This window comes from Bubalus bubalis, chromosome 2 (assembly GCF_019923935.1).
Source record: "Bubalus bubalis isolate 160015118507 breed Murrah chromosome 2, NDDB_SH_1, whole genome shotgun sequence".
Classification (NCBI taxonomy): domain Eukaryota; kingdom Metazoa; phylum Chordata; class Mammalia; order Artiodactyla; family Bovidae; genus Bubalus; species Bubalus bubalis.
In genome coordinates, this window is record NC_059158.1 from 22,064,637 (window position 1) to 22,090,890 (window position 26,254).

General features: G+C 41.0%; 2 protein-coding genes across 15 annotated transcripts in view; both read right to left on the reverse strand.

Moving 5' to 3' along the window:
- Positions 1 to 26,254, reverse strand: part of ZSCAN12 (zinc finger and SCAN domain containing 12) — an 80,175-nt gene that overhangs the window by 19,658 nt on the left and 34,263 nt on the right. For 3 of the 14 annotated variants that reach the window (XM_025295818.3, XM_025295807.3, XM_025295810.3), the window contains 4 exons: positions 25,736 to 26,207; positions 25,414 to 25,489; positions 24,366 to 24,992; positions 6,054 to 6,240 (listed from right to left, as the gene is read on the reverse strand). In XM_025295818.3, coding sequence (XP_025151603.2) covers positions 24,379 to 24,992; positions 25,414 to 25,489; positions 25,736 to 26,113 — 1,068 coding nt within the window. In that variant the 5' untranslated portion in view covers positions 26,114 to 26,207 and the 3' untranslated portion in view covers positions 6,054 to 6,240; positions 24,366 to 24,378. Of the gene's footprint in view, positions 1 to 1,494; positions 1,672 to 5,753; positions 6,241 to 6,978; positions 7,707 to 15,783; positions 15,833 to 18,309; positions 19,522 to 24,365; positions 24,993 to 25,413; positions 25,490 to 25,735; positions 26,208 to 26,254 lie in introns of those variants that run through there. The other 11 variants (XR_006544672.2, XR_006544671.2, XR_003112368.3 and 8 more) reach the window with 10 other exon arrangements.
- Positions 10,215 to 10,576, reverse strand: LOC102413106 (thymosin beta-4). Its single transcript, XM_044928301.2, has one exon. The coding sequence runs from the start codon at positions 10,487 to 10,489 to the stop codon at positions 10,355 to 10,357; it is 135 nt and encodes a 44-aa protein (XP_044784236.2). The 5' UTR covers positions 10,490 to 10,576; the 3' UTR covers positions 10,215 to 10,354.

The following is a 26,254-nucleotide window of genomic DNA, read 5'->3' on the forward strand; positions in this document are numbered from 1 at the left end:
AAAAAGACCAGTAACCAAATAGGAAACTGGGCAAAGAAAAAAACTGATGGCTTCCAAGAAAGGAAATAGAACAGCTCTTAAACACAAGAAAAGATGCCCCCCCTCACAATAAGGGAAAAGCAGATTTAAACAATATTGAGTATAATTTTCACCTATTGGATTTGCCAAAAGCTTGATGTAACACTGTGCTCACGACATGAAAATCAAACATTGCCAGTAAGAGTGTAAATTGATCCAAGCTTTATTAGAGGGCAATTTGACAATATAAAAATTACAAATATATATATAACCTTTGACCTAGTAATTCCACCTAGAAGGAATTTATGCTACAGATATATTCACACATATGGTTATTTATCACAGCAGTATTTGTTATAGTAAAAGAGTGGGGCCAACTTAAATGTTATTAGCAGGAGAAGACTAAGTTAATTGCATGATATAGTCAAATTGTTGTTGTTTAGTCACTAAGTCCTGTCTAACTCTTTTGTGACCCCATGGACTATAGCTCACCAGGCTTCTCTGCCCGTGGGATCTCTCAAGCAAGAATACTAGAGTGGGTTGCCATTTTCTTCTCCAAGGGATCTTCCTGTCCCAAGGATTGAACCCTTGTCTCCTGCATTGGCAGGTGGATTCTTTATCACTGAGCCACCTGGGCTCATATATTTTAATATTTAGTCATATATTAATATTTAGCAGCTGTTAAGAAATAAAAAATGCAAGGTTCTATAATCTTAGTGATAAAGAGAGGAAAATATATTAGAATATGAGAAATATACATATATGGTTAAAAATCTCTAGGACACACAAGAAACTAGTAACAGTGACAATCTATTTCAAAATAGAGGTAAGGAGACCAAATGGCTATGGTAGTTGAGTGGCAGGAAAACTTTTCACTGGGTAAACTTTAGGTTATTACTTTTTTCAATAATGTGGATTTTCACCTGTTTTTAAAAAGTAAGTGAAAAAACAGAGAAAGTGGAAATAAGGAAGGTACATTCTTTCACCACTTCACCCACTTTGAACATTTTGCCACATCTGCTTTATTACTCCTCCTCTTTACAAGAGTAATATATGTATGTGTATATATATATAAAATATATATGTGTGTGTATGTATACACACATATATGTACCTTTCTCTGAACCATCTGAAAGTTAGCTGAAGAGATCAAGGGGCAAAGGTTTATTTACTGAAGGACACAGAATAAATTGCAAGACAGTGGTATTGTCTGGTAGGATAAAGGCTATACATAGGAAGGAAGTCAGTATAGAGGAAAATAACTATCAGAAGGACTAAACTGTTTTCAAATAAAATACAGCCAGGATTTAGAAAATAGTAACATAAAGAGAAAAAAAGTTTCAGAGTGATAAACCATGCTGCCTCAGGTCTATGCATGAGCCATCAGAGTTCTTGAGAGACCTTCCTGACTTTCGTGCTCACAAACAGCACAAAGTACAAAAGAGTCCCAGGGTCCTACGTTGGTCCCCATCTTACCCTTCCTCCCAAGATGGGTCTTCCTTCTTTACCTTGCTTCTGTTGGGCTTCAAGTTCTGCAGATTCACACTTTGGCTGGGCTTGCACAGACAGAAGGCACATTCTGGGTTCCTGTTCTGTTCTTAGAGGTACGATCTCCTGTAAGAACATTTCCTGTTCCTCACTGCGGACTGAGACCTGAGGCAAATGAGATATAGCTTAGAACCTTGCTCTGGTAACATTAAACAAGAATATACTATCCAGGGCACTGGCACCCAGCTCTCTGAAACTTGAAATAAACTTCTTTCCACATAACAGCCTGCCATAATCCTACTCAAGGCCAATACAAATGTCACCTCTTCTGGGAAACGTTCCCTTCCCCAGTTGGAAGTAATTTCCCCTATCTTGACAGTTAAAGTATATTAAATGTACCACTTTTACATTTTTGTCTATGCTCAAAGAATTAGAGAAGTGACAAAGAGAGGGAAAAGAAGGTAAAAAGAGGCAGAGGCAGAAAGGAGTGGAAAGGAATTTATGGGGAAATAAGACAGAAGTGAGAAAGAAGGAAAGGAAGGGGTAAAAGTAAAGGGAAATAATGAAAGAAATTACAAAGAAAGACAAAAGGGAACAAAGGAGAAAGAGAAAGAAAAGAGGGTATGAGAAGGAAAGAGGAAAGGAAAAAGAGAAATCTCTCATATTCCTAATAGACAATGCTCTTCTGAGGTCTCCATCCCCCTTCTTTCTCACGACCATCTCAAAAAAATCCTCTCTCCTTCACTTTACCTATCTCTACTCTCTTACTCTTCTCCTTTCCTTCTATCTTAGAGGAAGAAGTCTTTTCTTTTTTAAGGCTTGTATCTCTACTTTTGCCTTCAATCTCATCCCTTTCTGCTTCCCTTTGACCCTTGCTCCTTCAATTAACTCATTTACTCAGCAATTTCAAACACTCTGTAGCTTCCATTCCTCCATGGGCCCATTGCCTCTTGCACTTAAAAAAAAAAAAAGAAAAAAAGGTTTTCCCAGCATGGTAGTATAAAAACAGGAATCGGAATCTAATTACATACTCTGTTTCTTGTTCAGTATCGGTAGCTCTGTCACCTTGGGCTAGGAATCATTCTGAGATTATATGACGTGCATGTAAAGCACCTCACACAGGCATGTGATAGGCCCTCAAATTACTTCCCCATTCCTCTTCAATAGCTTGCCTAGTGGCTCAGACTTTAAAGAATCTACCTGCAATGCAGGAGATCTGGGTTCAATCCCTGAATCAGGAAGATTCTATGGAGAAGGGAATGGCAACCCACTCCAATATTCTTGCCTGGAAAATCTCATCGACGGACAGAGGAACCTGGCTATAGTCCATGGGGTCACAATGAGTCAGACATGACCGAGCAATGTACACACACACACACACACACAGCCTTCAATGGCTAAAGTTTGTAAATAAAAAATTACCATACACTGACACTATTTCTCTGACAGTTTCATTTTGTAATCTTTCCCTCAGAACAAGAGCCAAAATCAGCAGAATACTATCTCAAATGTACAGAAAAAGATGTTTTGATACTTCAAATTTTGGGGGGTGTGTGCTCAGTCAGTCACTCAGTCCTGTTCAACTCTTTGCGGCACCATGGAATACAGTTCAGAAGGCTCCCCTGTCTATGGTATCTTCCAGACAAGAATACTGGAGCTGGTTGCCATTTCCTCCCCTAGGAGATCTTCCCAACCCAGGGATTGAACACACGTCTCCCAAATCTCTTGTACTGCAGGCAGATTCTTTACCACCAGCACCACCTGAGAAGCCCTCAAATTGGGGGGAGAAGAGAGCAAAAAAAGCCCAGTACAGTGAACTGTGCCTTCTGTCCTTGGATCTTTGACTAGGCCTCATAAACCACTAGCTACCCACAGCAAGCCTCAAAGGAAAGGACTGGTTGGCAATACAAATTCATCATGACTAAAACCAAGTTACTTCTGCCTACACCTAAGAATCCCATTCTTTCTTTTGGTTCTCTTCCTACCTCCCTGGCCACTCTCCAGTTTCCAGTCTGGTTACTCCCCTGATGCTCTTTTTGTCTCATGGCTTTAAATACCATTCATATTCCGGCAAGTCCCAATTTTGTATTTCTCAAACAGATTTCCACTCCCCACCCCCACTGAATCCCAACTCTTTATATCTAGTTGCTTGCTCAAACTTTCTACTTGGATTCTAATGAGAATCTCAAAATTAACACATCCAAAACATAGCTTTTGTTTCCTGTTCCTCTGCTCCAAACCTATGTCTCTCTCAGTCTTTACCATCTCAGTGAATGACGAATTCATTTTACCTGATGTACAAACCAAAAACCTTGGCATAATCTTTAACTCACTTTCTCTCATATCCTGAAACCTATATAAACACAAATCTTCTCAAGCTCTATCCTCAAAATGTATCAGAATCCAATTACATCTTGCCACTTCCAATACTATTATCCTAGTCAGGCACCAGCATCTCTTGCCTGGATTACTGCTTATAGCCAAAGCCTCCTCAACTGGTTTCTCTGCTTCTAACTTTGTTCCCTATGTTCTCCTTCCCCTCTCCCAGGCCCAATGTAGAACTTTCCCAACATAGAAGCTAGAGTGATTATGTTAAAATTAAAAACTTTAAATTGGAATTAAAAGTGAGACTGGGGCTTCACTGGTGGTCCAATGGCCAAGACTCTGTGCTCTCAATGCAAGGGGCACAGGTTTAATCCCTGGTTAGGGAACTAAGACCTGCATGCCACATGGTGTGGCCAAGAAAAAAGAGCAGCAACTCTCTAAACTTTTTCACTGGTGCACTCTCAGTGCCTAGTAAACAACAGATGGCCAATAAATATCTGCTGAATGATGCTGCTACTGCTGCTAAGTCACTTCAGTCGTGTCCAACTCTGTGCGACCCCATAGACGGCAGCCCACCAAGCTCCCCTGTCTCTGAGATTCTCCAGGCAAGAACACTGGAGTGGGTTGCCATTTCCTTCTCCAATGCGTGAAAGTGAAGTCGCTTAGTCGTGTCGGACTCTTCGCAACCCCATGGACTGCAGCCTACCAGGCTCCTCCATCCATGGGATTTTCCAGGCAAGAGTACCAATTCACTTTCCCCTACGATCTTGAACTTGGTTAGGAGTGTTTCCATTATACTAGTCTTTCAAGCTTGAAAATCCCTAGTGCTTAGCCTAGAATAGACTGCTGAGTAGAGTTCTCCATTCTTTCTTCCTTCTTTATACCTCCATCTGTATAATTTTCAATTAATTTTTACCTAAGATATGCCTCTTCCTTTGCAGTCACACTTTCATGATCCTATTTTCAACTTAGACCTTTTTGCCACATGGTCCTTCCCTCTTCAGGCTTTGTACTTCGATGCTAGATTATACTTCCTTTTCATTAGCACTGCGATTATCTAGCAGTATCCTTCAGCAACTAGATGCCAATAGTACCTCCCAACTTTAGGACAACCAAATATGCCCCAAGACACTGCCAAATGCCCTTTGAGGTACTGAAAAACGTCCCACGACATTGCCAAATGCCCTTTGAGGTACTGGTTGAAAAACACTGTCTTTATCAATGTTAAAACAAAACAAAAGGGTCCAACATAATTTGCCTCATTTTTTTTTTTTTTTGGTATCTTGGTTTTAGTAAAACTTACTTAGACTCAGAGAGAACAGATTAGGAGCTTCTGTCCTACAGAATGAAATCTAAACTCCAGAGGTTGATATTCAAGGTCCTCCAATCTCTGTTTTCAACTCTTGTACTGACATCTCACCTTTTCAACTCAACTGGGCTTTCAACCACTCAAAGAAACATGGGTCCCCTCCATGCCCCTCCCCCCTAACTTTCCACTCTGCTCCTACATCTCATTCCTCTGAGATGGTGACTTTGATTTCTCAATCTTTTAATCCTTTAATGGAGACAAGGCAGAGGATATATCTGCAAAACCTTATTTCTTAATTACTTGTGTTGTGCAGAAAAGATGTCCCTTTCAAGAGGCTGCTGCCCACCCTTTAATCATCTAACATTTTCTCTGTACTAGAAGTCTGTTTCTGGGCAGCATTTCACCAAACAGAATTTTGCAGCTTAATAAAGAAAATACACAATCTTTCCACAAAAAAGATATAAATAAGTTAGGATTACATTAACCAACGTTCTGTGACACTTAGGCCCCTTTCTGATGCACCAATTTTGTCAAGGATACATTTTGTGAAATAGTATCATTCTGGCCTAGAAATCCATAATTCACTTCTCAGACACCACATCTGTATTCTCACCTGATATCCTGGCTCATCCAACTCTCTCTCTAAATCCTCCAGCACAGTCACCACCTCTTCCCCACTCTCTGGATGCTGTTCCTGGACCCAGGCTTGGAGCTCCTCAGGCAAGATGGTCAGGAATTGCTCCAGCACCAGCAGTTCCAGAATCTGCTCTTTGGTGTGGGTCTCTGGCTTCAGCCACTGATGGCAAAGTTCCCGGAGTCGGCTCAAAGCCTCACGGGGCCCAGATGTTTCCTGGTAGCAGAACTGCCTGAAGTACCGTCGGAAGACCTCCCTGCTGTGGGTGTTGTTCTTTTGCAGGTTCTGATCCTGTGTAGTGGCATATTTATGCTCCTCCTCCAGCTCCTCTTCTTCTATCTTTACTTCCAAAAGTTCTTCCTGGTCTTTCTTGGCCTGGATAGACCAAGTATATGCCATCATTGCTATACAAAAGCTTATCAATGCTTCAAGCAAAATCTCCTGTGTCGTTTCTTTCTGGCTGGAACTGAGGGAGAAGCTATCATCATTAACCCAAACTACACCATAAACAAAAATTGCAAATTCTAAGAATTTAAATATGCACTTTGAAAGCTGCCTCCAGGGTAATCTACTATACTCAGAGAAATGCTCTGATAAAAAAGACTCAATAGACTAATTAAAAAAAAAGAATAAGTAAAAGGTGCTAAGTTGTTTCAGGATTTTCAGGACAAGAAAAGTAAGACTAAGAAGGAAATATTTCCACTTAGTAATAGAAAAAAGGAGAATTAAATGGAATAAACAAACATTTAGAGCAAACAAATTATAATAAAAAGCTGAGACATCCTTGAGTAGTTGCTTTTTAAATTCTTTAAAAACTCAGATGATGCATAATGGGAAATCATTGTCATAAAAGCTGCAGTTACATGAATTTATTTCTGCAGGGACTTAATCTCTCTGCTCCTGATTCTTTATCAAGCGAAAAAGCTGGAGACACTGGTTTTTCAGGCCCTCTTCTACCCTAATATCTGTAATTCTAAATATAAAGGGATGCTTGAAAAAGAGGCCCTAGGACGTGGGTCAGCGCCTGTGACCGACTAGTATTCGGAAATGTCAGGTGGCGCAGAATCAAGAAGGGTACACAGCGCGAGGCAAGCCTAGGAGGTATGAGGCGCACAGCCGGGTCTCCCCCTCATTCCGGGCTGTGACCCCACGCTCAGAGGGCTGGGGACTAGCTTCTGCCTCAAGTAGCTTCTCGCGGACCCACCTGGGCAAGTTAGCACCAGAGGACGCCCCGCTCCAGCCTGGCCCGAGGACGGCCAGCAGCCCACCCGCCGCGTCCGCAGCAAAAGCTCGCTCAACCGTAGCCCCAGGAGGCCAGCAGAAGTTTCCCTCCCGGATTCAAGGGGGTGAAGTCTCGAACGGTTTCCGAACCGGAACCCACCAAGAGCGACCCACAAAAGCCGGAAGCGGCCGAGGAGTACGGAACATCTGGTCACTTCCGCCGCCACTCTAGGAAGAGTGAGCTCGCTACTCGGTAGTTCTCCCGTGCACTCTCGAGAGGTGACTACGGAGGATTCACAGGCCCGCAGTTTCACGATAGTTTTCGCCTTCTGCTAGTCTTCCGCTTGCTAGTATCCCCATTCCTCCCAGCTGATGGGTGGTCGAGGCATGGCAAGCCTATCTGAGCTAGGTAAATCCTATGCTTTTCCACTCACGTTTATTTGGGTTTCAGCACCCTTGATACTAAAGATGTCTCAAAGGGATTTCTCCTGAGGTCTTCCAGACTCAGGAGGGGACCTCTTCTACACACTTCTCAAGGGTCAACCTGGCAGTTTCTGCTTACTTTTTCACCTTCTGCAGTTCCCTTTTATGCGCTAATGATAATGGATATACATCTGAAAACCCATAGAGTTCAATGGGAAAACTAAAAGATAATTTAATAAAAAGAGTCCGACTCGACTGAGCGACTTCACTTTCACTTTTCACTTTCATGCATTGGAGAAGGAAATAGCAACCCACTCCAGTGTTCTTGCCTGGAGAATCCCAGGGACGGGGGAACCTGGTGGGCTGCCGTCTATGGGGTCACACAGACTCGGACACGACTGAAGCGACTTAGCAGCAGCAGCAAAAATATAAAATTAACACACTGAAAGCAGTACTTTCCTATGTGCAAATAACCAGTGATAAAGTTACAAGATATAATGGAAGAGAATACCTAATTTATAATAGTAACGACAGCAGCAGCAACAACAAGAGAAAGAAAGAAAATAAGTGGGACCAAGTTTAAGAAAAAACTGCAAAACCTGTATGGGGAAAACCTCCTGAAAGGCCAAATGTATAGTTAGCCAAATAGAAAGCCACATGCTAAAAAGACTGCTGAGAGTCTTGGTTCAAAAGACTCAACGAAGAAGTCAATCTTCTAAAATAAAAGTATCAACAAATACTGTTCTAGAGTTAGACAAATTGATTATAAAGTTCAAATGGGAAAATAAGTATAGCCATGATACCCTCTGAAGAACAATACTGAGGGACATACTTATCAGATATTACCACAAGTTATAAAGTCCCTACAATTGAGTGTGATACTGTGTAAGAACAGACAGAAATAGACCACACCCCAGGATTCTTGCCTGGAGAATCTCATGGACAGAGAAGACTGGCTGGTTACAGTCCATTGGGTCACAGAGAGTTGGACATGACTAAGTATGCATGCACCACACACTAGACTGAGGTACATATGGATATTTAGTAAATGACGGTGGCATCTCGAATCAATGGGGGAAATGAAGGGCTTGTAGATAAGCTGTATTAGGACAACTGATAGCCATTTGGTCAAAAGTAAAATTGCATTAATATCGCCCATCACATATCACAATCAGGATAAATTCCAAATGGATCCAAAAAAAATGTAAAAAATATACCTATACATGTATTAGAAGAACACGAGTAATAATTCAAACATCTGGGAACAGGAAACCTTGCCTCAATTTCCAAAAACAGTAAAAAAAAAAAATAATAATAAGTAAATCTGCCTAAAAATAAAATGGATTGGTTATCAAAAAATACCACAAAGAAAAGTCAGAATAAAAATGATACACTGGAAAAATGTTTGCAACATATCACAAAGGACTAATATCCTCAATATATAAAGGGTTCCTAAAATATTTCCTAAAAAGAAAATAACTGAGGACTTCCCTGGTGGTCCAGTGGCTAAGACACCAAGCTCCCAATGCAGGGGGCCTGGGTTTGATCCCTGGTTATCGAACTAGATCCCACATGCCACAACTAAGAGTTCACACGCTGTAGTAAAGATCAAAGACCTCACGTCCCTCAACTAAGACCTGGCCCAGTCAAATAAATAAAATATTTTTTAAAAATAAAAGAGAGAAAGAAAAGAAAAGAACCAATAACCCAATGGAGAAAATGGACAAAGGAAATGAAGAGTTGACAGAATAAGAAATTGTAGCAGTGCTCAAATGTCTGTAAAGATGCTCAACTTCACTCCAAATATAAACATACAAACTAAAATCTACACTCAAGTACCATTAGTCATTTTATCAGACTGGAAAAAATTCAGAAGTTTGACAATATACTCTATTCATGAGGAAAGATGAGCTCTTATGCACTCTTAATTGGAACACAAAATAGTACAGCCCCTATTTGGAAAAATAGTAAAATGTAGCAAAATTGCTTACATAAGTTTATTCTTTGTCCCTGCAATAGAAATCCATCCGAAAGATATAATGACAGATCTACAAAATACATATGCATAAGGTTATTTATTTAGATAGTCAAGCTAAAAGACTGGAAACAAACCTAATGTCCATCAGTAAGTGACTGATTGAATAAACTGTGGCATAACTACCGAGGCAGCTATAAAAAGAACGAGAAGTATTTTGATGTACTGCTATAGAGTGACTGTTGGGTGCTGACAGCAGACCACTGGTGGTAGGTAGAATAATGACACCACCTGCCCCACCCTCACCAAGAAGTCTACTCCTCACCTAATCTCCAGAACCTGTGAATTTATTATGTTACCTGGCAAGAGGGAATCAGGTTGCAGATAGAATTCATCTAATTCTATCCAACTGACCTCAAGATAGGTTTTCTTAGTTGAGAATTAACTTTTTTGTTCCAATAAAGCTTGACTTCTGCACACTGAAACTTGAATTCAATATTACTTTCTCTACTCACAAAACACTATGCTTGTATTTTTTTTTTATTTTTTTTCAGGTTTTAAAACTTTTTATTTGCATATTAAAAAATTGTGCATTCCAATAATTAAAATCATTTGAACAACAAAAAAAAAATGGCACTCTGATTAAACTGCATTTTACAGCCCGCAGAACACCTTGGACCACCAGCTTTTTACTCTAGATTTCACTGTCGTCCCACCCAGCTTCCTCCTTCACCAACATGCAAGTTCTTTTCCTTCCCTGCCAGCCACACAGGCAGATGGGAGAGGCAGGAGCGGCCTACGTTGTCAGTAGTTCTCCATTCTTTGATGTGAAAAGGGGTAGCACAGTCATTTAAACTCGATCCAACCTCTTTGCATCTTACAAAGTTAAACAGCTAAAAGAAGTAAAATAAGAAGGCAATGCTTGTGGAATGTACAGTGCATACTGGCGGCGCACGCTTCATTACGACTCGCCTGCTTGCTTCTCCTGTTCAATCGTTTCTTTCGAAGGCAGTGGATTTTTCTCTTGCGTTTCCGTTTTCTTCAATTTCGACTTATCGAACTTCTCAATCTCAGCCATATCGGGTTTGTCAGACATGGTTGCAGAGGGCGCGGAGCGAACTGCGAGCGAGTGAAGTCGAATCTGCGCTGTGGCCGCCTCCGAGTGCCCTGTATTTTGTTTTTTAAAGTTAAATTTTATTTTAATATAATTGTAGATTCATATGTTTTGGGCTTTTTTTTTTCTTCCTTACATGTTGAACTGTTAAGAACTGTTTGAAAAAAGTTAATAAATATTTGCTTTCAAGTAAAAAAAAAAATTGTAGATTCATATGTTTTAACAAAGAATGCAGAGATCTCATTTACTCTTTACCAAGTTTCTACTAATAGCAGTATCTTGCAGAACTATAGTACAGTCACAACCAGAGCATTTACATTGTTACAGTCAAGATACAGAACATTTCCATCACTACATTAATCCCTTTTATGAACACACCTAATTCCCATCTTCTCATTAATGACTGGCGACCAGGACTCTGTTCTCTGCTTCTATAATTTTGCCATTTCATATTTATTTTTTCATTTGTTTTCTTTTTTGACAGAATTGTGCAGCTTGTAGGATCTTAGTCTGCCAAATCAAACCTGATTTGATCACTGCAGGCTCTCTGCAGTGAAAGCACGGAGTCCTAACCACTGAACTGTCAGGGAATTCCCACATTTCTCTATTTTCTTTTTCTTGGCTTCTTGTAGGTTACTTTAAGAAGAAGTCATTTTTCCCTTTTTAATTGCATTTTGATTTATCTATTTTTAGTATTTTGTTGCTGTTCAGTTGCTAACTAGTGTCCAACTCTGTGACATCACGAATAGGCTCCTCTGTCCTCCACTGTCTCCCAGAGTTTGCTCAGACTCATGGCCATTGAGTCTGTGATGCTATCTAACCATCTCATTCTCTGTCGCTCCCTTCTCCTCCTGCCCTCAATCTTTCCCGGCATCAGGGTCTTTTCCAGTGAGTCATCTCTTCACATCAGGTAGCAAAAGTATTGGAGCTTCAGCACCAGTCCTTCCAAGGAATACTAAGGGTGAATTTTATTTAGAATTGACTGGTTTTATCTCCTTGCAGTCCGAGGGACTCTCAAGAGTCTTCTCCAGCACCACAGTTCAAAAGCATCAGTTCTTCAGCACTCAGCCTTCTTTATGGTCCAACTCTCACATCTGTGCATGACTACTGGAAAAACCAAAGCTTTAACCATACGGAACTTTGTCGGCAAAGTGAGGTCTCTACTTCTTAATATGCTGCATAGATTTGTCAGCGTTTCTTCCAAGGGGAAAGCATCTTTTAATTTTGTGGCTGCAGTAATCATCTGTAGTGATTTTGGAGCCCAGAAAAATAAAATCTGTTACTGCTTCCACTTTTACCATCTTTCGTAAATCTTTTTGTACACTTTTTTTTTTTTAAGTAGTTGCTCTAGGTTTCCAGTTATATATACATGCTTATCACGTTCTATTGGTATCATCTTTTTACCAATTTGAGTAAAGTATAGAAACCTTACTTTCCTTTACATCTCTTGCCCTTCCCACTTATAATTCTCTTAATTAGATATTTCCTCTAAATATATTTAGCACTACAGCAGACAAAATTACAATTTTTGCTTCAACAGTTAAACATAATTTAGAAAAATCAGGAGAAGTAGGAAAGCTTGCTGTATTTACCCATATTCTTTCTTATTCTCTATTTAGAGATTGTCCTTTTGCCATTTTTTTTTAAATGTAGGTTTCCTGGTGACAAATTCTACATCTTACTCATCTGAGGACGTCTTGATTTTTCTGTTCACTCCTGAGGGATGTTTTCACCAAGTACAGGATTCTGGCTTGATAGTTTCTTTCTTTCAGCTCTTTAAAAATACCATGTCAGTCTCTTCTGGCCTCATTACTCATAAGAAATCCACTGTCATTTGAATTTCCTCCTACAGATGTCATTTTTCTCTGGCTGCTTTCAAAATCTTTTCGCTGTCTTAGGGTTTGGGTAGTTTAATTGTGATGCTGTTTTGAAAGGATTTCCTTGGGTTTGTCCTGTTTCCATTTTGATCAGCTTCTTGAATCTGCAGGTTTACTTCACTTGCCAAAATTGGTGACTTTTCAGCCACTATTTTAAGTAATTATTAAGCCCCATCCTCTTTGGGACTTCAGTGATATGATCATTACATCTTTCTACAGTTGCACAAGTCCCTGAAGTTCTTTGGATCACTGTACTAGTTTCCTTTGGCTTCTGTAACAAATTACCACAAACTTGTGGCTTAAAACAACAGAAATTTATTCTGACAATTCTAGGGGCCAGAAGTCTACACTCAAGGCTCTGTCCAGAGACTCTGAGGTAGAGACCCCATTTCTTGTCTCTTCCACTCCTGGTCATCCCTTGGTGTCCCTGGGGCTCGAGGTCACACCACTCCAATCTCTACCTCCATCTTTACATCACCTTTTTCTGTGTGTCTAATTTCCCTCTGCCTCTCTCTCATAAAAATATTTATTATGGCATTCTGGACCCCTTCTGGATAATTCAGGATAATCTCCTTTTCTCAAGATCCTTAATCACTTATTTAGCCATATAAAATAATATTCACTGTTCTGCCACATAATATTTATAGGTTCTGGTGATTAGGAAGTGAACGTATCTTTGGGTGACTATTTTTTCAGCCTACTACCCTCTGTTTCTCCTTTTCCCCATCTCCAGCTTATTTTCTCTGTTGTTAGAATTGGGTTATTCCTGTTGTTTAGTCTTCTAGTTCAGATTTTCTCTAGCCTCCATCCTGTTGTTAAGGCCACCCACAGAGCTTTTAATATTATAACTGTATTTTTCAGTTCTCAAATTTCCACTTGATTTTTTTTCTACATTTTCTATTTACTTGCTAGGACTTTCTATTTCCTTGCTGAGGGTTTCTTTCTATATTTTCACTTCTTTTATATATGTTCACAATTTCCCATTGAAGCTTTTTTTTAAAAACGTTTATGTGGCTGCACCAGGTCTTAGTTGCAGTACACCAGATCTTTGATCTTCTTGCAGCATGCAGGATCTTTAGTTGCAACAGAAGTGACGTGAAGTCGCTCAGTCATGTCCAACTCTTTGCAACCCCATGGACTATAGTCCACCAGGCTCCTCCGTCCATGGGATTCTCCAGGCAAGACTACTGGAGTGGGTTGCCATTTCCTTCTCCAGGGAATCTTCCCGACCCAGGGATCGAACCCAGGTCTCCAGCATTGCAGGTGGATGCTTTAACCTCTGAGCCACCAGGGAAGCCCCTAAGTTGCAATATGTGAGATCTAATTCCCCTACCAGATATTGAACTGGAGCCCCCTGCATCAGGACAGCAGTCTTAGCCACTGGACCACCAGGAAAGTCCCTCATCAAAGCTTTTTTTTTTTTTTAATCATGATTGCTATAAATTTCTGTTAATTCTAAAACCTCTGTTAATTCTAAAACCTCTATTCGCTTGGTGTTGGCATCTCTTTTCATTCCATTTGCAATCTTCCTGGTTCTTGGTATTTCGGATTTTTTATTGCTATTTTGTACTGTGTTATGAAACTGGATCTTAATTAAACCTTAGGTTTTAGCTGGTTTTCTCTGAAACTACTGTGGCAGGGTAAGTAGGGAACGGTGACACTAAGGCAACGTCAGAAAAGGGCCAGTGAGGTCTGGACTTCTACCATCTCTCAGCAATAACTCATCAGCGCTCACACAGTGTCTGTGGTGACCACATGGAACTCAGAATTTCTACCCCTACCCAACAGTAAGGAGAACCTAAACGGCAATCAAGCAGAAACTTGGACTTCTACATTTACCTGACAGTAATGAGCTGCCACCCTCCTCTACTTCCCCTGCCACACTTTTGAATCTGTTTTCTTAGCCACAGAAAGGAACGAGCACTTCCCTTTGCTTTGCAAAACTGTGAGGATCGCGTTATAGTTTTTATTTTTTTAAGAACTAAACCTCTACAAATATGTAATCATGACCATTACTATAAGAGCTTTTCATGAAAACTGAGAAACTGCTCAGTTAAGTTCACGAAAGGTATAAGAAACCATCTTTTAGCCTTAAGGGTCCATCAACTGATGGACACTGGAGGAGTTTCCCCGCTAGTAAATGCACCTCCTTCGAAAACCAGATGGTGCGCACAGACCCAGCCCTGTACCCTGTTTGTGTTTAGCTCTCTGCATCGCCGAAACCTACAGAAGCTCCAACATGGAAGAGAGTCCGGTCCTGAGGGATCTATGTAAGGCAAGGAAGAGGAACCCAAGCCAGGCCTAGGAAAAGAGGACAACACCCCCAATCCAGCCCCAAGATCTCTGCAGAAGTAAATGGCAACCCACTCCAGTATTCTTGCCTGGGAAATCCCACAGACAGGGGAGTCCGGCGGGCTGCAGTCCATGGGGTCTCAAAAAGAGTCGGACGCGACTTGGCGACTAAACCACAAATGGAGCATCCAGCCTCGGGATGAACCAAGTTTCCACCTACTCCCAGTTACAGTCCTGAGTCAACCAAGGAAAGGGGTATTTAAGCCAAAGCTCACACCAGGAACTGGAAATACGTCACAACGCTCAAAGGCATCTCCGTCGGTTCTTCAGCCGCCTCTCTAGGAAACTCAGAGGACCTGTCATTTTCGCGGTTGGTCTGGCAACGGAGTTAAATTCACCCATTCTAGTCCATCTTAGTTCGCTGATTCCTAGAATGTCGACATTCACTCTTGCCATCTCCTGTTTGACCACTTCCAATTTGCCTTGATTCATGGACCTGACATTCCAGGTTCCTATGCAATATTGCTCTTTACAGCATCGGACCTTGCTTCTATCATCAGTCACATCCACAACTGGGTATTGTTTTTGCTTTGGCTCCATCCCTTCATTCTTTCTGGAATTATTTCTCCACTGATCTCTAGTAGCATATTGGGCACCTAGCAACCCAAGGAGTTCCCCTTTCAGTATCCTATCATTTTGCCTTTGCATATTGTTCATGGGGTTCTCAAGGCAAGAATACTACAGTGGTTTGCCATTCCCTTCTCCAGTGGACCACGTTCTGTCAAACCTCTCCACCGTGACCCGTCCGTCTTGGGTGGCCCCACATGGCATGGCTTAGTTTCATTGAGTGAGACAAGGCTGTGCTCCATGTGATCAGACTGGCTAGTTTTCTGTGAGTATGGTTTCAGTGTGTCTGCTTTCTGATGGCCTCTCGCAACACCTACCACCTTACTTGGGTTTCTCTTACCTTGGACGTGGGTATCTCTTCACGGAAGTGCAGCCGCTTCTCCTTACCTTGGACGAGGGGTATCTTCTCACGGCCACCCCTCCTGACCTTGACCATTATATCTACTACTGTGGGCAGGAATCCCTTAGAAGAAATGGAGTAGCCATCATGGTCAACAAAAGAGTCCAAAATGAAGTACTTGGATGCAATCTGAGAAACGACAGAATGATCTCTGTTCATTTCCAAGGCAAACCATTCAATATCATGGTAATCCAAGTTTATGCCCCAACCAGTCATGCTGAAGAAGCTGAAGTTGAACTGTTCTATGAGGACCTACAAGACCTTTTAGAATTAACACCCAAAAAAGATGTCCTTTTCATTATAGGGGACTGGAATGCAAAAGTAGGAAGTCAAGAAACACCTGGAGTAACAGGCAAATTTGCCCTTGGAATATGGAATGAAGCAGGGCAAAGACTAATAAGAGTTTTGCCAAGAGAATGCACTGGTCATAACAAACACCCTCTTTCAACAACACAAGAGAAGACTCTATACATGGACATCACCAGATGGTCAACACCGAAATCAGATTGATTATATTCTTTGCAGCCAAAGATGGAGAAGCTCTATACAACAGCAAAAACAAGACTGGGAGCTGACTGTGGCTCAGATCATAAACTCCTTATTGCCAAATTCAGACTTGAATGAAGAAAGTGGGAAAAACCATTAGACCATTCAGGTATGACCTAAATTAAATCCCTTATGATTATACAGTGGAAGTGAGAAATAGATTTAAGGGACTAGATCTGATAGACAAAGTGCCTGATGAACTATGGACAGAGGTTCATGACATTGTACAGGAGACAGGTATCAAGACCATCCCCATGGAAAAGAAATGCAAAAAAGCAAAATGGCTGTCTGAGGAGGCCTTACAAATAGCTGTGAAAAGAAGAGAAGTGAAAAGCAAAGGAGAAAAGGAAAGATATAAGCATCTGAATGCAGAGTTCCAAAGAATAGCAAGGAGAGATTAAGAAAGCCTTCCTCAGCAATCAGTGCAAAGAAATAGAGGAAAACAACAGAATGGGAAAGAGTAGGGATGTCTTCAAGAAAATTAGAGATACCAACGGAAAAGTTCATGCAAAGATGGGCTCGATAAAGGACAGAAATGGTATGGACATAACAGAAGCAGAAGATATTAAGAAGAGGTGGCAAGAATACACAGAAGAACTGTACAAAAAAGAGCTTCACGACCAAGATAATCACGATGGTGTGATTACTCACCTAGAGCCAGACATCCTGGAATGTGAAGTCAAGTGAGCCTTAGAAAGCATCACTACGAACAAAGCTAGTGGAGGTGATGGAATTCCAGTGGAGCTATTTCAAATCCTGAAAGATGATGCTGTGAAAGTGCTGCACTCAATATGCCAGCAAATTTGGAAAATTCAGCAGTGACCACAGGACTGGAAAAGGTCCGTTTTCATTCCAATCCCAAAGAAAGGCAATGTCAAAAAATGCTCAAACTACCACACAATTGCACTCATCTCACACGCTAGTAAAGTAATGCTCAAAATTCTCCAAGCCAGGCTTCAGCAATACATGAACCGTGAACTTCCAGATGTTCAAGTTGGTTTTAGAAAAGGCAGAGGAACCAGAAATCAAATTGCCAATGTCTGCTGGATCATGGAAAAAGCAAGAGAGTTCCAGAAAAACATCTATCTCTGCTTTATTGACTATGCCAAAGTCTTTGACTGTGTGGATCACAATAAACTGTGGAAAATTCTGAAAGAGATGGGAATATCAGACCACCTGACCTGCCTCTTGAGAAACCTATATGCAGATCAGGAAGCAACAGTTAGAACTGGATATGGAACAACAGACTGGTTCCAAATAGGATAAGGAGTACATCAAGGCTGTATATTGTCAACCTGCTTATTTAACTTATATGCAGAGTACATCATGAGAAACGCCCGGCTGGAAGAAGCACAAGCTGGAATCAAGATTGCCGGGAGAAATATCAGTAACCTCAGATATGCAGATGACACCACCCTTATGGCAGAAAGTGAAGAGGAACTAAAAAGTCTCTTGATGAAAGTGAAAGAAGAGAGTGAAAAAGTTGGCTTGAAGCTCAACATTCAGAAAACAAAGATCATGGCATCTGGTCCCATCACTTCATGGGAAATAGATGGGGAAACAGTGGAAACAGTGTCAGACTTTATTTTTTGGGGCTCCAAAATCACTGCAGATGGTGATTGCAGCCATGAAATTAAAAAACACTTACTCCTTGGAAGGAAAGTTATGACCAACCTAGATAGCATATTCAAAAGCAGAGACATTACTTTGCCAACAAAGGTCTGTCCAGTCAAGGCTATGGTTTTTCCAGTGGTCATGTATGGATGTGAGAGTTGGACTGTGAAGAAAGCTGAGCGCCAAAGAATTGATGCTTTTGAACTGTGGTGTTGGAGAAGATTCTTGAGAGTCCCTTGGACTGCAAGGAAATCCAACCAGTCCATCGTAAAGGAGATCAGTCCTGGGTGTTCATTGGAAGGACTGATGCTGAAGCTGAAACTCCAATACTTTGGCCACCTCATGCGAAGAGTTGACTCACTGGAAAAGACCCTGATGCTGGGAGGGATTGGGGGCAGGAGGAGAAGGGGACAACAGAGGATGAGATGGCTGGATGGCATCACCGACTTGATGGACATGAGTTTGAGTGAACTCCGGGAGTTGGTGATGGACAGGGAGGCCTGGCGTGCTTTGATTCATGGGGTCGCAAAGAGTCAGACAAGACTGAGCGACTGAACGGAACTGAACTGGCAACTGACCCAACTTTGCGAGCTCAGAAAGTGTAAGTGAAAGCCGATCAGTCGTGTCCGACTGTTTGCGACCCCATGGACTGTCCATGGAATTCTCCAGGCCAGAATACTGGAGTGGGTAGCCCTTCCCTTCTACAAGGGATCTTCCCAACCCAGGGATCAAACCCACGTCTCCCACATTGCAGGCCGATTCTTTACCAACTGAGCTATCAAGGTGCATGCTCAGAGGTTTCCTCCTAATCGCTAAGGCAGGCAAGTTGACGAGGGTTCGTTTGTAACCTCTGGTGTCCAGGAGCCACTCAATCTGGGCTTGTATCTTTCTACCCCAATGAGGACACCTGGCCACTCTCACCGGATGTTGCACAGCCCTAGGGTCCCTTAGCACCAGGTCCTCTGAGCTTCCAGCCCTTAGGATCACTCTCCAGAAGAGTCTCTTAAGATACCAACTGACAGTTACCTTCACTCGGTTCCCAGGGTCAGAAGCAATAATCAACACCCATCTATGGAAAGAGCAGCAACAAAAGGGGCAGAGGATGACTTGCCCTCCACTGTTTTAATTCTTTGAATAACTGAGTCCCTCTGAGTAACCTAACCACTGATTTTGTCCGTCTGGGGTGGGGCCGGGCAACTGCACTTCAAACAGCCCAGGTGATTCTAACACAGGTAGACACCAAGAAACAGTGACTTCATCATAGAGCTAAGGTTGCTAGCATGGAAATCTGAATGTGGGTCCAGAGACCTAAAAACATCACAGGGTAATTTACAGACTGTGTTCTTCTCCCAGTTCTCCTTTTCATGGACAGTATTAAAATAAATGAGAACCAAAGGCAGAGATTACCACTGCTTGAGACACCAGTACCTAAGACACTTGAAACAACTGAGATGGAGGGATTGCTAATACCTACTGTGAAGATGAAGAACATCACTTGGTAGAGATGTCTCTGTAGCTATCTTTTTATTTTTTATTTTTTCTCTTTGGACACCATTGTTGGCCAGAGTTTTAGGGTCTGATTTTGCCTTCTGATTCCTTTTTGTATTCTCACATTTTGGCCATCCTTTTCCTCTTTTCATCTGTTTTTTTGCTGATGCCTAAAATGTGTCAGGAGGAAAAGGGGACGACAGAGGATGAGATGGCTGGATGGCATCACTGACTCGATGGACATGAGTCTGAGTGAACTCCGGGAGTTGATGATGGACAGGGAGGCCTAGCGTGCTGCGATTCATGGGGTCGCAAAGAGTCGGACACGACTGAGCGACTGAACTGAACTGAACTGAACTGAAAATGTGTCTCAGGGCTCCAAGTCTAAGTGTTCATGAAACTACATATAATTCACAGTGATCTTTGTTCATACTTTTTTTAAAAAACTTTTTTAATATGGCTAAAAAACAGATCACCATAACTAACCACTTGGGTTTCACTTTTCTCAAGTAGGTATGAAATGAGCTGAACTCCAAAATTTCTTTTTAAATCTCAGTATTTTTTTATTCTTGGAATAGGAGAATCAGAGAATGGCAACCCACACCAGTATTCTTGCCCAGAAAATCCCATGAACAGAGGAGCCTGATGGACTATGGTTCATGGGGTTGCAAAGAGTTGGACACAACTCAAGTGACTTGCATGCATGTATGCGTTCTCTGACTATATACTGAAAAGCTCCTACTATTCCTTTGATGATTCTACACTGCCTATCAAACAAAGACTCAATGCATTAGAAAAGTGTTCAAGGCCCTCAATCTGGCCCCCACCTACAATCTCCCACTCCTGCACTTCCCTGCAGGAACTCTGTGACCCAGACAAACTGGAAACCCCTTGCCTCTTGAACATGTCTTAAATTGGGGTCTTGCCCCACCCTAGTCCTTCTGCCAAAAACACTTTCCTCTATCCTCCATCTCCCTCTGCAAAGAATCTACATTTCTCTCCATTATTAACTCAACATTTAACCAATGACCCACATATGTTGGTATATATTTTATATTTAAAAATTCTAAAACAGAAAATCTTCATATTTTGTAAAATTTTGACCTTAGGTATACTTTTATTTAGAATCTCCTCAGAAATAACTTTTGTCTTACTAGGAAAATATTAAAAAATCTTCTACTAGAAGTTACTTTTTTTAAAGGAAAGCATTGTCAGATACAGAAAATAGGAATAATTTCCAAATATAAAAATATGGACAGAGTCTTGATTCTCCTAGAGTCCTGACCTTCAACTCAAAATTATAGTGAAAGAGAATCTTCAGGGCTCTATCCACAACTCTAGGTAGGTTTTAGTTGCAAGATACTTAGCCATTTCTTCCTCTTTTTTTTTTTTGGTTGCACCTGAGGCATGTAGGGAGAAGGCAATGGCACCCCCACTCCAGTACTCTTGCCTGGAAAATCCCATGGACGGAGGAGCCTGGTAGGCTGCAGTCCATGGGGTCGCTAAGAGTTGGACACGACTAAGCGACTTCACTTTGACTTTTCACTTTCATGCATTGGAGAAGGAAATGGCAACCCACTCCAGTGTTCTTGCCTGGAGAATCCCAGGGATGGGGGAGCCTGGTAGCCTGCTGTCTATGGGGTTGCACAGAGTCGGACACGACTGAAGCGACTTAGCAAGGCATGTAGGATCCTAGTTCCCTGACCAGGGACAGAACCATGCTCCCTGCAGTGGAAGCAGAGTCAACCACTGGACCACCAAGGACATCCCATTTAACCATTTCTTGATGTAGTGTCCACTGTCCTAACTGCTGAAAGGGATGCTGGACTATCCTTCAAGAACCAATAAGCCCATTTAATTGGATTTGAATCAGTATTTCTTATACCTTGCTCAATCATAAAACTGAATTTCTTACATCTTGCTCAAACATAAAACCAAAAATCTCTTTCAGATTGGACTTTTCAAGGGCACAGGGAGGGATGGATACTGGTCCAGGGAACGCCTGAAACAAGTTCAACACTAGAGACTTCATAGGTGAATAAAAGGAGCCAGGGAAAAGAGAGAAGTGAGGGAAGTTTAGAAATGTAAAGAGATAACTAAGAACTTCTGGTCTGGAAGACTGGAATGATCACAGAAACAGCCAAGGTCTTCATGCCATTGTCTGTGTCCATGCTCAGTTGCTAAGTCATGTCCAACTCTTTGTGACTGCATTGCCTACAGGTTAGGTCAAATATTATTTCTCAAATAATGAGGAATGTGGATCCTAGATAAAAGAATTAGCATAAGAGAATTAGTACAATCAGTATCAGAAAACAAGGAAAGTTAGTTTCGTGAACTGTAAGTCATTTTAATTGCGTGAACCATCATTGCATTCTAAGAGTACATCTGTCTCTACAGCATATATAACATATTTTGTTTCTCGGTGTTTTACCAGCTGTTGAGAAAATTAAGAATTTTTGAAAAGCTATAAACAAAACAAAACAAAAAAACAAGCACAGAACAAATCAAACATTCAACCTTCAATTGCAAATGTAAAAACTCAGTTCATTAGAAATACTTCCTCTAAAATCCTAATCTGTTCATATTTTAAATATTTTAAAAGCTAACAAACATGCTGCTTCAGCATATTGGGGAAGCATTTAAAATACTTATGAACTCAGACTATAATAGTATATATACTATATTACTGTGTGCTCAATTGCTTAGTCATGTCCAACTCTTTGCAATCCCATGGACTGTAGCTCCTGTGTCCATGGGATTATCAAAGCAAGAATACTGGAGTGGGTTGCCACTTCCTCATCCAGGGATCGAACCCACATTTCCTGTGGCTCCTGTTATAGCTCTGTGGATTCTTTACCACTAAGCCACCTGGGATGCCTATTATATCACTATATGGAGTATATATTTAACTTGAGAAGTTGATTTTATTGCAAACTTATCCTACTATATTTTCTTTAACTTCATCCTAAAATCCCTATGTATTTCTATTGGATATAATTTAAACCTCAAGACACAATAAACTATATACTCTTGAGGAAATTTAAGGTTTTCTTCTTCTAAGATTGTTGATAATACATACAATTAGTCACAGGTAGTGACACTAACAGTTTGAAATGTTAGGTTTAAGAATATATAACAGAACAAAATACATGAAATCAAAAACATCACCTATAACTTCATTTCTCAACATGAGCATTATGTGCAATTCTTATCATCCAAATCTTGTTTTCTAGCTCATGTGGAGGTTGTTAGCTTTTAAACAGAAAGAGTTTTACTTGGACCAAACTAGGGAAAAGAATAAAACAATATATAACATTCTGAAGTAGCAATTTTTCATCTGTAGGAGTACATTGAACTGTGCAGCACCAACAAATGATATATCACCAACTTGTAAACAGAATAAGGAAGCTTTCTGTTATAAGGCAGAAATATCTGAAGATTACACTGTTTCATGAAAACAACAAGATGTAGAAGGGTGTGAATAGTATGCTATCATTCTGCGTAATCAAGGGAATAAAATTATATATTCACATTTTCTTGTATTTATATAAAGAAACCCTGAAAAGTATAGAAACTAGTTAAATGACTACCTACAAGGAGAAAGATAGGGACCTTTTTTAATGTTGTTTTGATATTAGAACCAGGTGCAGAATGAATTATCTTTTTTAAAAAGTCCTTCTTAGTAAATTAAAATTTAAAGTTAAAAATAATCACTCATTACAAAAATAAATAAAATGCCTCAAATAAGAAATAAGTGGGAGGAATCTTTCTTGGGACTCTACTGTAAATTAAATAGGCTGTGCATCTATTGAAACAAATAAACGGGCAGGTTTGTTGAGCTAAAAAGCAAAATTGTAATGCCTCGTAAGTGCTCTAAGTTGCATATGGCAATACAATGCTTCTGATGGCCCGGCAGAAAGAGCACTGCATTAAGAGTAAGGAGAGAGGGTTCTAGTTCCAGCTGCATTAACTAGCTGTGTGATGTTACACAGTCACTTCTAGAGCTTCTGTATACATATCTGTTAAATAAGGGCATGCAGAAATGACACTGAGGTCCCTTATTGTGTTCTATTACTCTTAAGTTACCTGCATGTGTATATAACATTCCAATCCAGATTGTTAGCACCATAGATTTTCCACTTCTTTGTCTCCTGGCCTTAGTATAAAGCTTCGTAACACTCAGTGTTAAGGGAAAGGAGTTTTTTAATGTATGACTTTGGTAATAATCAATAAATAGCACTGAGAAGCATGGAGGCTATAAAAAGCAATCAGCATGAAAGACCGATCATACTTTTCTCCCTACTTCTGTATATGTCTGAAATTTTCCTTAACAAAAGGCTAAATAAAGAAAAACCCCAAAGTGCTCAAAAGTCACAGGAAAAATACAGTTACGCCTATATTTTCACAACAAAGATCTTAAGTGAGATATTAGATTTTTAATAATCAATTTCTTGGTTTTTAACTGAAGGCTGAGTTACTAAACCTCTATAGGGAGAAGCCTTTTGTGTATGGAAAGATACAAGTGCCCCCTTTTGTAGGTTAAAAGGCAAATTTTCCTATCTTATGCAAATAGAAACTAATCTAATAGTTTACATTATAGATTTTACTGAAATTATTTTTAAATTAATTTTTAAATACTACCTTTGACTTTTTGTATTCAGGTTGCATAGAATTTTTAAGACTTAAAATAAGTTTTAAAAAACTAGGATAAAGTTTTCCTGAAGCATATCTAGAAAACTTTTTGGACAGATATGTGTGAAATTATGAAATCAATGCAATAATAGTCAGTGTTGCAAAGTTATGGATGTCACTGACCAAAGAGACTTTGACAGTTGTATTTAAGATATTATGCATCTCTCAGCCTAAAAATCAGGACACTTTCACTGGCTTTCTCTGGAGCTTCCTATTACTAGAGGATTAAATTACTAATACTATTGTTCTCTCAGGGACAAAGTAAGAACCAGGACCCTGGCTTCCTTGCCCAGCAGTTTGGCATCAGGAAATGTTGCCCTACCTGTTCCAAGGAGCTAGCTGGATTCAGCCATGGGGTGGACTTTCCGATGCTGGATGAGGTTGCAATGGTAGATGAAGTTCTTGCCACATTCGTCACATTTATAAGGTCTTTCTCCAGTGTGAATTCTCTGATGCTTAATGAGGACAGAACGTCGACTAAAGCTCTTACTGCACTGATTGCACTGGTAAGGCTTTTCCCCCGTGTGGATCCTGAGATGATGAAAAAGCCCAGCATTCTGGCTAAAGGCTTTGCCACAAACGCTGCACTGATAGCGCTTCTCCCCAGTGTGGAGTCTCTGGTGCTGGAACAGGCCTGACCGCTGGCTGAAGGCCCGCCCACACTCATCACACTCATAGGGCTTCTCGCCCGTGTGTGTTCTCTGGTGCTCAATAAGGATGGAATTCTGGGTGAAGCTTTTCCCACATTCACTGCAGATATAGGGTCTTTCCACTGAAGAGCTTCCCCGTTGCCTCTCCAGTCTACCTTCATGGTCACAGGTCTCTCCATATTCAGGCACTGGAATAGTATTACCATTCAGTTTTTCAGGTGCCTCCACAAGAGATTTCTTTTCTTTAGACAGCTCCCTCTTTGGGGCTAACTCCACATTCCAAGTTCCAGTCTCATTGTCTGAAATAATAAATGGATTACATGAATGTTGTGTTCCCAAAGAAAGAAAAATACTGGTCAGGAGAGTGGGTGGAAGGGGACAAGCAACCATGTTTCTATTTACTTTCCCACTCTTAACAATTATACTTGGGCTTCAATGAGAAGATGCCCTGTACTACAACTGCCTGTTTATTGTCCACCTCTCCCACCAGACTGTAAACCCCCTAAGGGCAAGGACCATGTCTACCTTGCTCATGTTTCTCCAGTACCCAGCACAATGCCGGGCCCACAGTAGACAAGAAATAAACGTGCTGAATTGATGACCATTTGGGGAATGACTTAGGCTTCCTGAGCAAATTCTCATCCTCAACAATCTCCTGAATCAGGCACACCCCTCTCAAGTTCCACTGAGGCCACTCTTCCAAGGTTTGGAGCTGGCTACCTGATGACTCCTGGGCTGTTCCTAGAGCTGCTTTCTCCTTCACAAGCTCCTTTTGTTCATGATCATGGGCTGGGACCTGGCAAAAATTAAGGACAATTGGAAACCAAATATCAGAGAAGATACTGCAAGGCCTTCTCAGGATCAATGTATAGGAAAAGATGGATCAAGAAACTGGCAAAGAGAAAAGGTGGAGAGATTAAAGAGTCTATTATAGATCAAGTCAGGTATAAAGAAATCCATCTTTTCCTCCTCTTCCTCTTACTTCACTGAAACCCCATGCTTCACCATACAAGCACAAATCCTTGTTCTCCCTTCTTCCCACCTGCTCTCTTGGTTCATCCAGCTCTCTCTCCAAATCCTCCAGCACAATTACCGCCTCTTCTCCACTCACTGGGCGGTGCTCTCTCACCCAGGCCTGGAGCTCCTCGGGCAGGATGGTTAGGAACTGCTCCAGCACCAGCAGCTCCAGGATCTGCTCTTTGGTGTGCATCTCTGGTCTCAGCCACTGATGGCAGAGCTCCTGGAGTCTTCGAAGAGCCTCTCGGGGCCCTGGTGTCTCCTGGTAGCAGAACTGTCTGAAGCGTCTACGAAAGATCTCTCTGGTATGAGGGTTATCTCTTGACAGGCCAGGTTCTTGGACCATTCTTGTATGGTTCCCCTTTTCCTCTTTTACTTTCACTGCTAGAAGTCCCTTGTGCATCTCTGGAGTCTGAAGGGCCAAGGCTGTGGCTATTCAGAAAAAGAATCTAATCTTGTAATTCCTTCTTGATCTTTTCTTCTGGAAATCCCAAAATCTAAAAAATAATTTGCAGGAAAGAAAATGAAGAAAATTCTTTTTGCT

Excerpts from the sequence above, each read along its gene's own strand:
- LOC102413106 (XM_044928301.2), bottom strand. The coding sequence starts at position 10,489 with ATGTCTGACAAACCCGATATGGCTGAGATTGAGAAGTTCGATAAGTCG.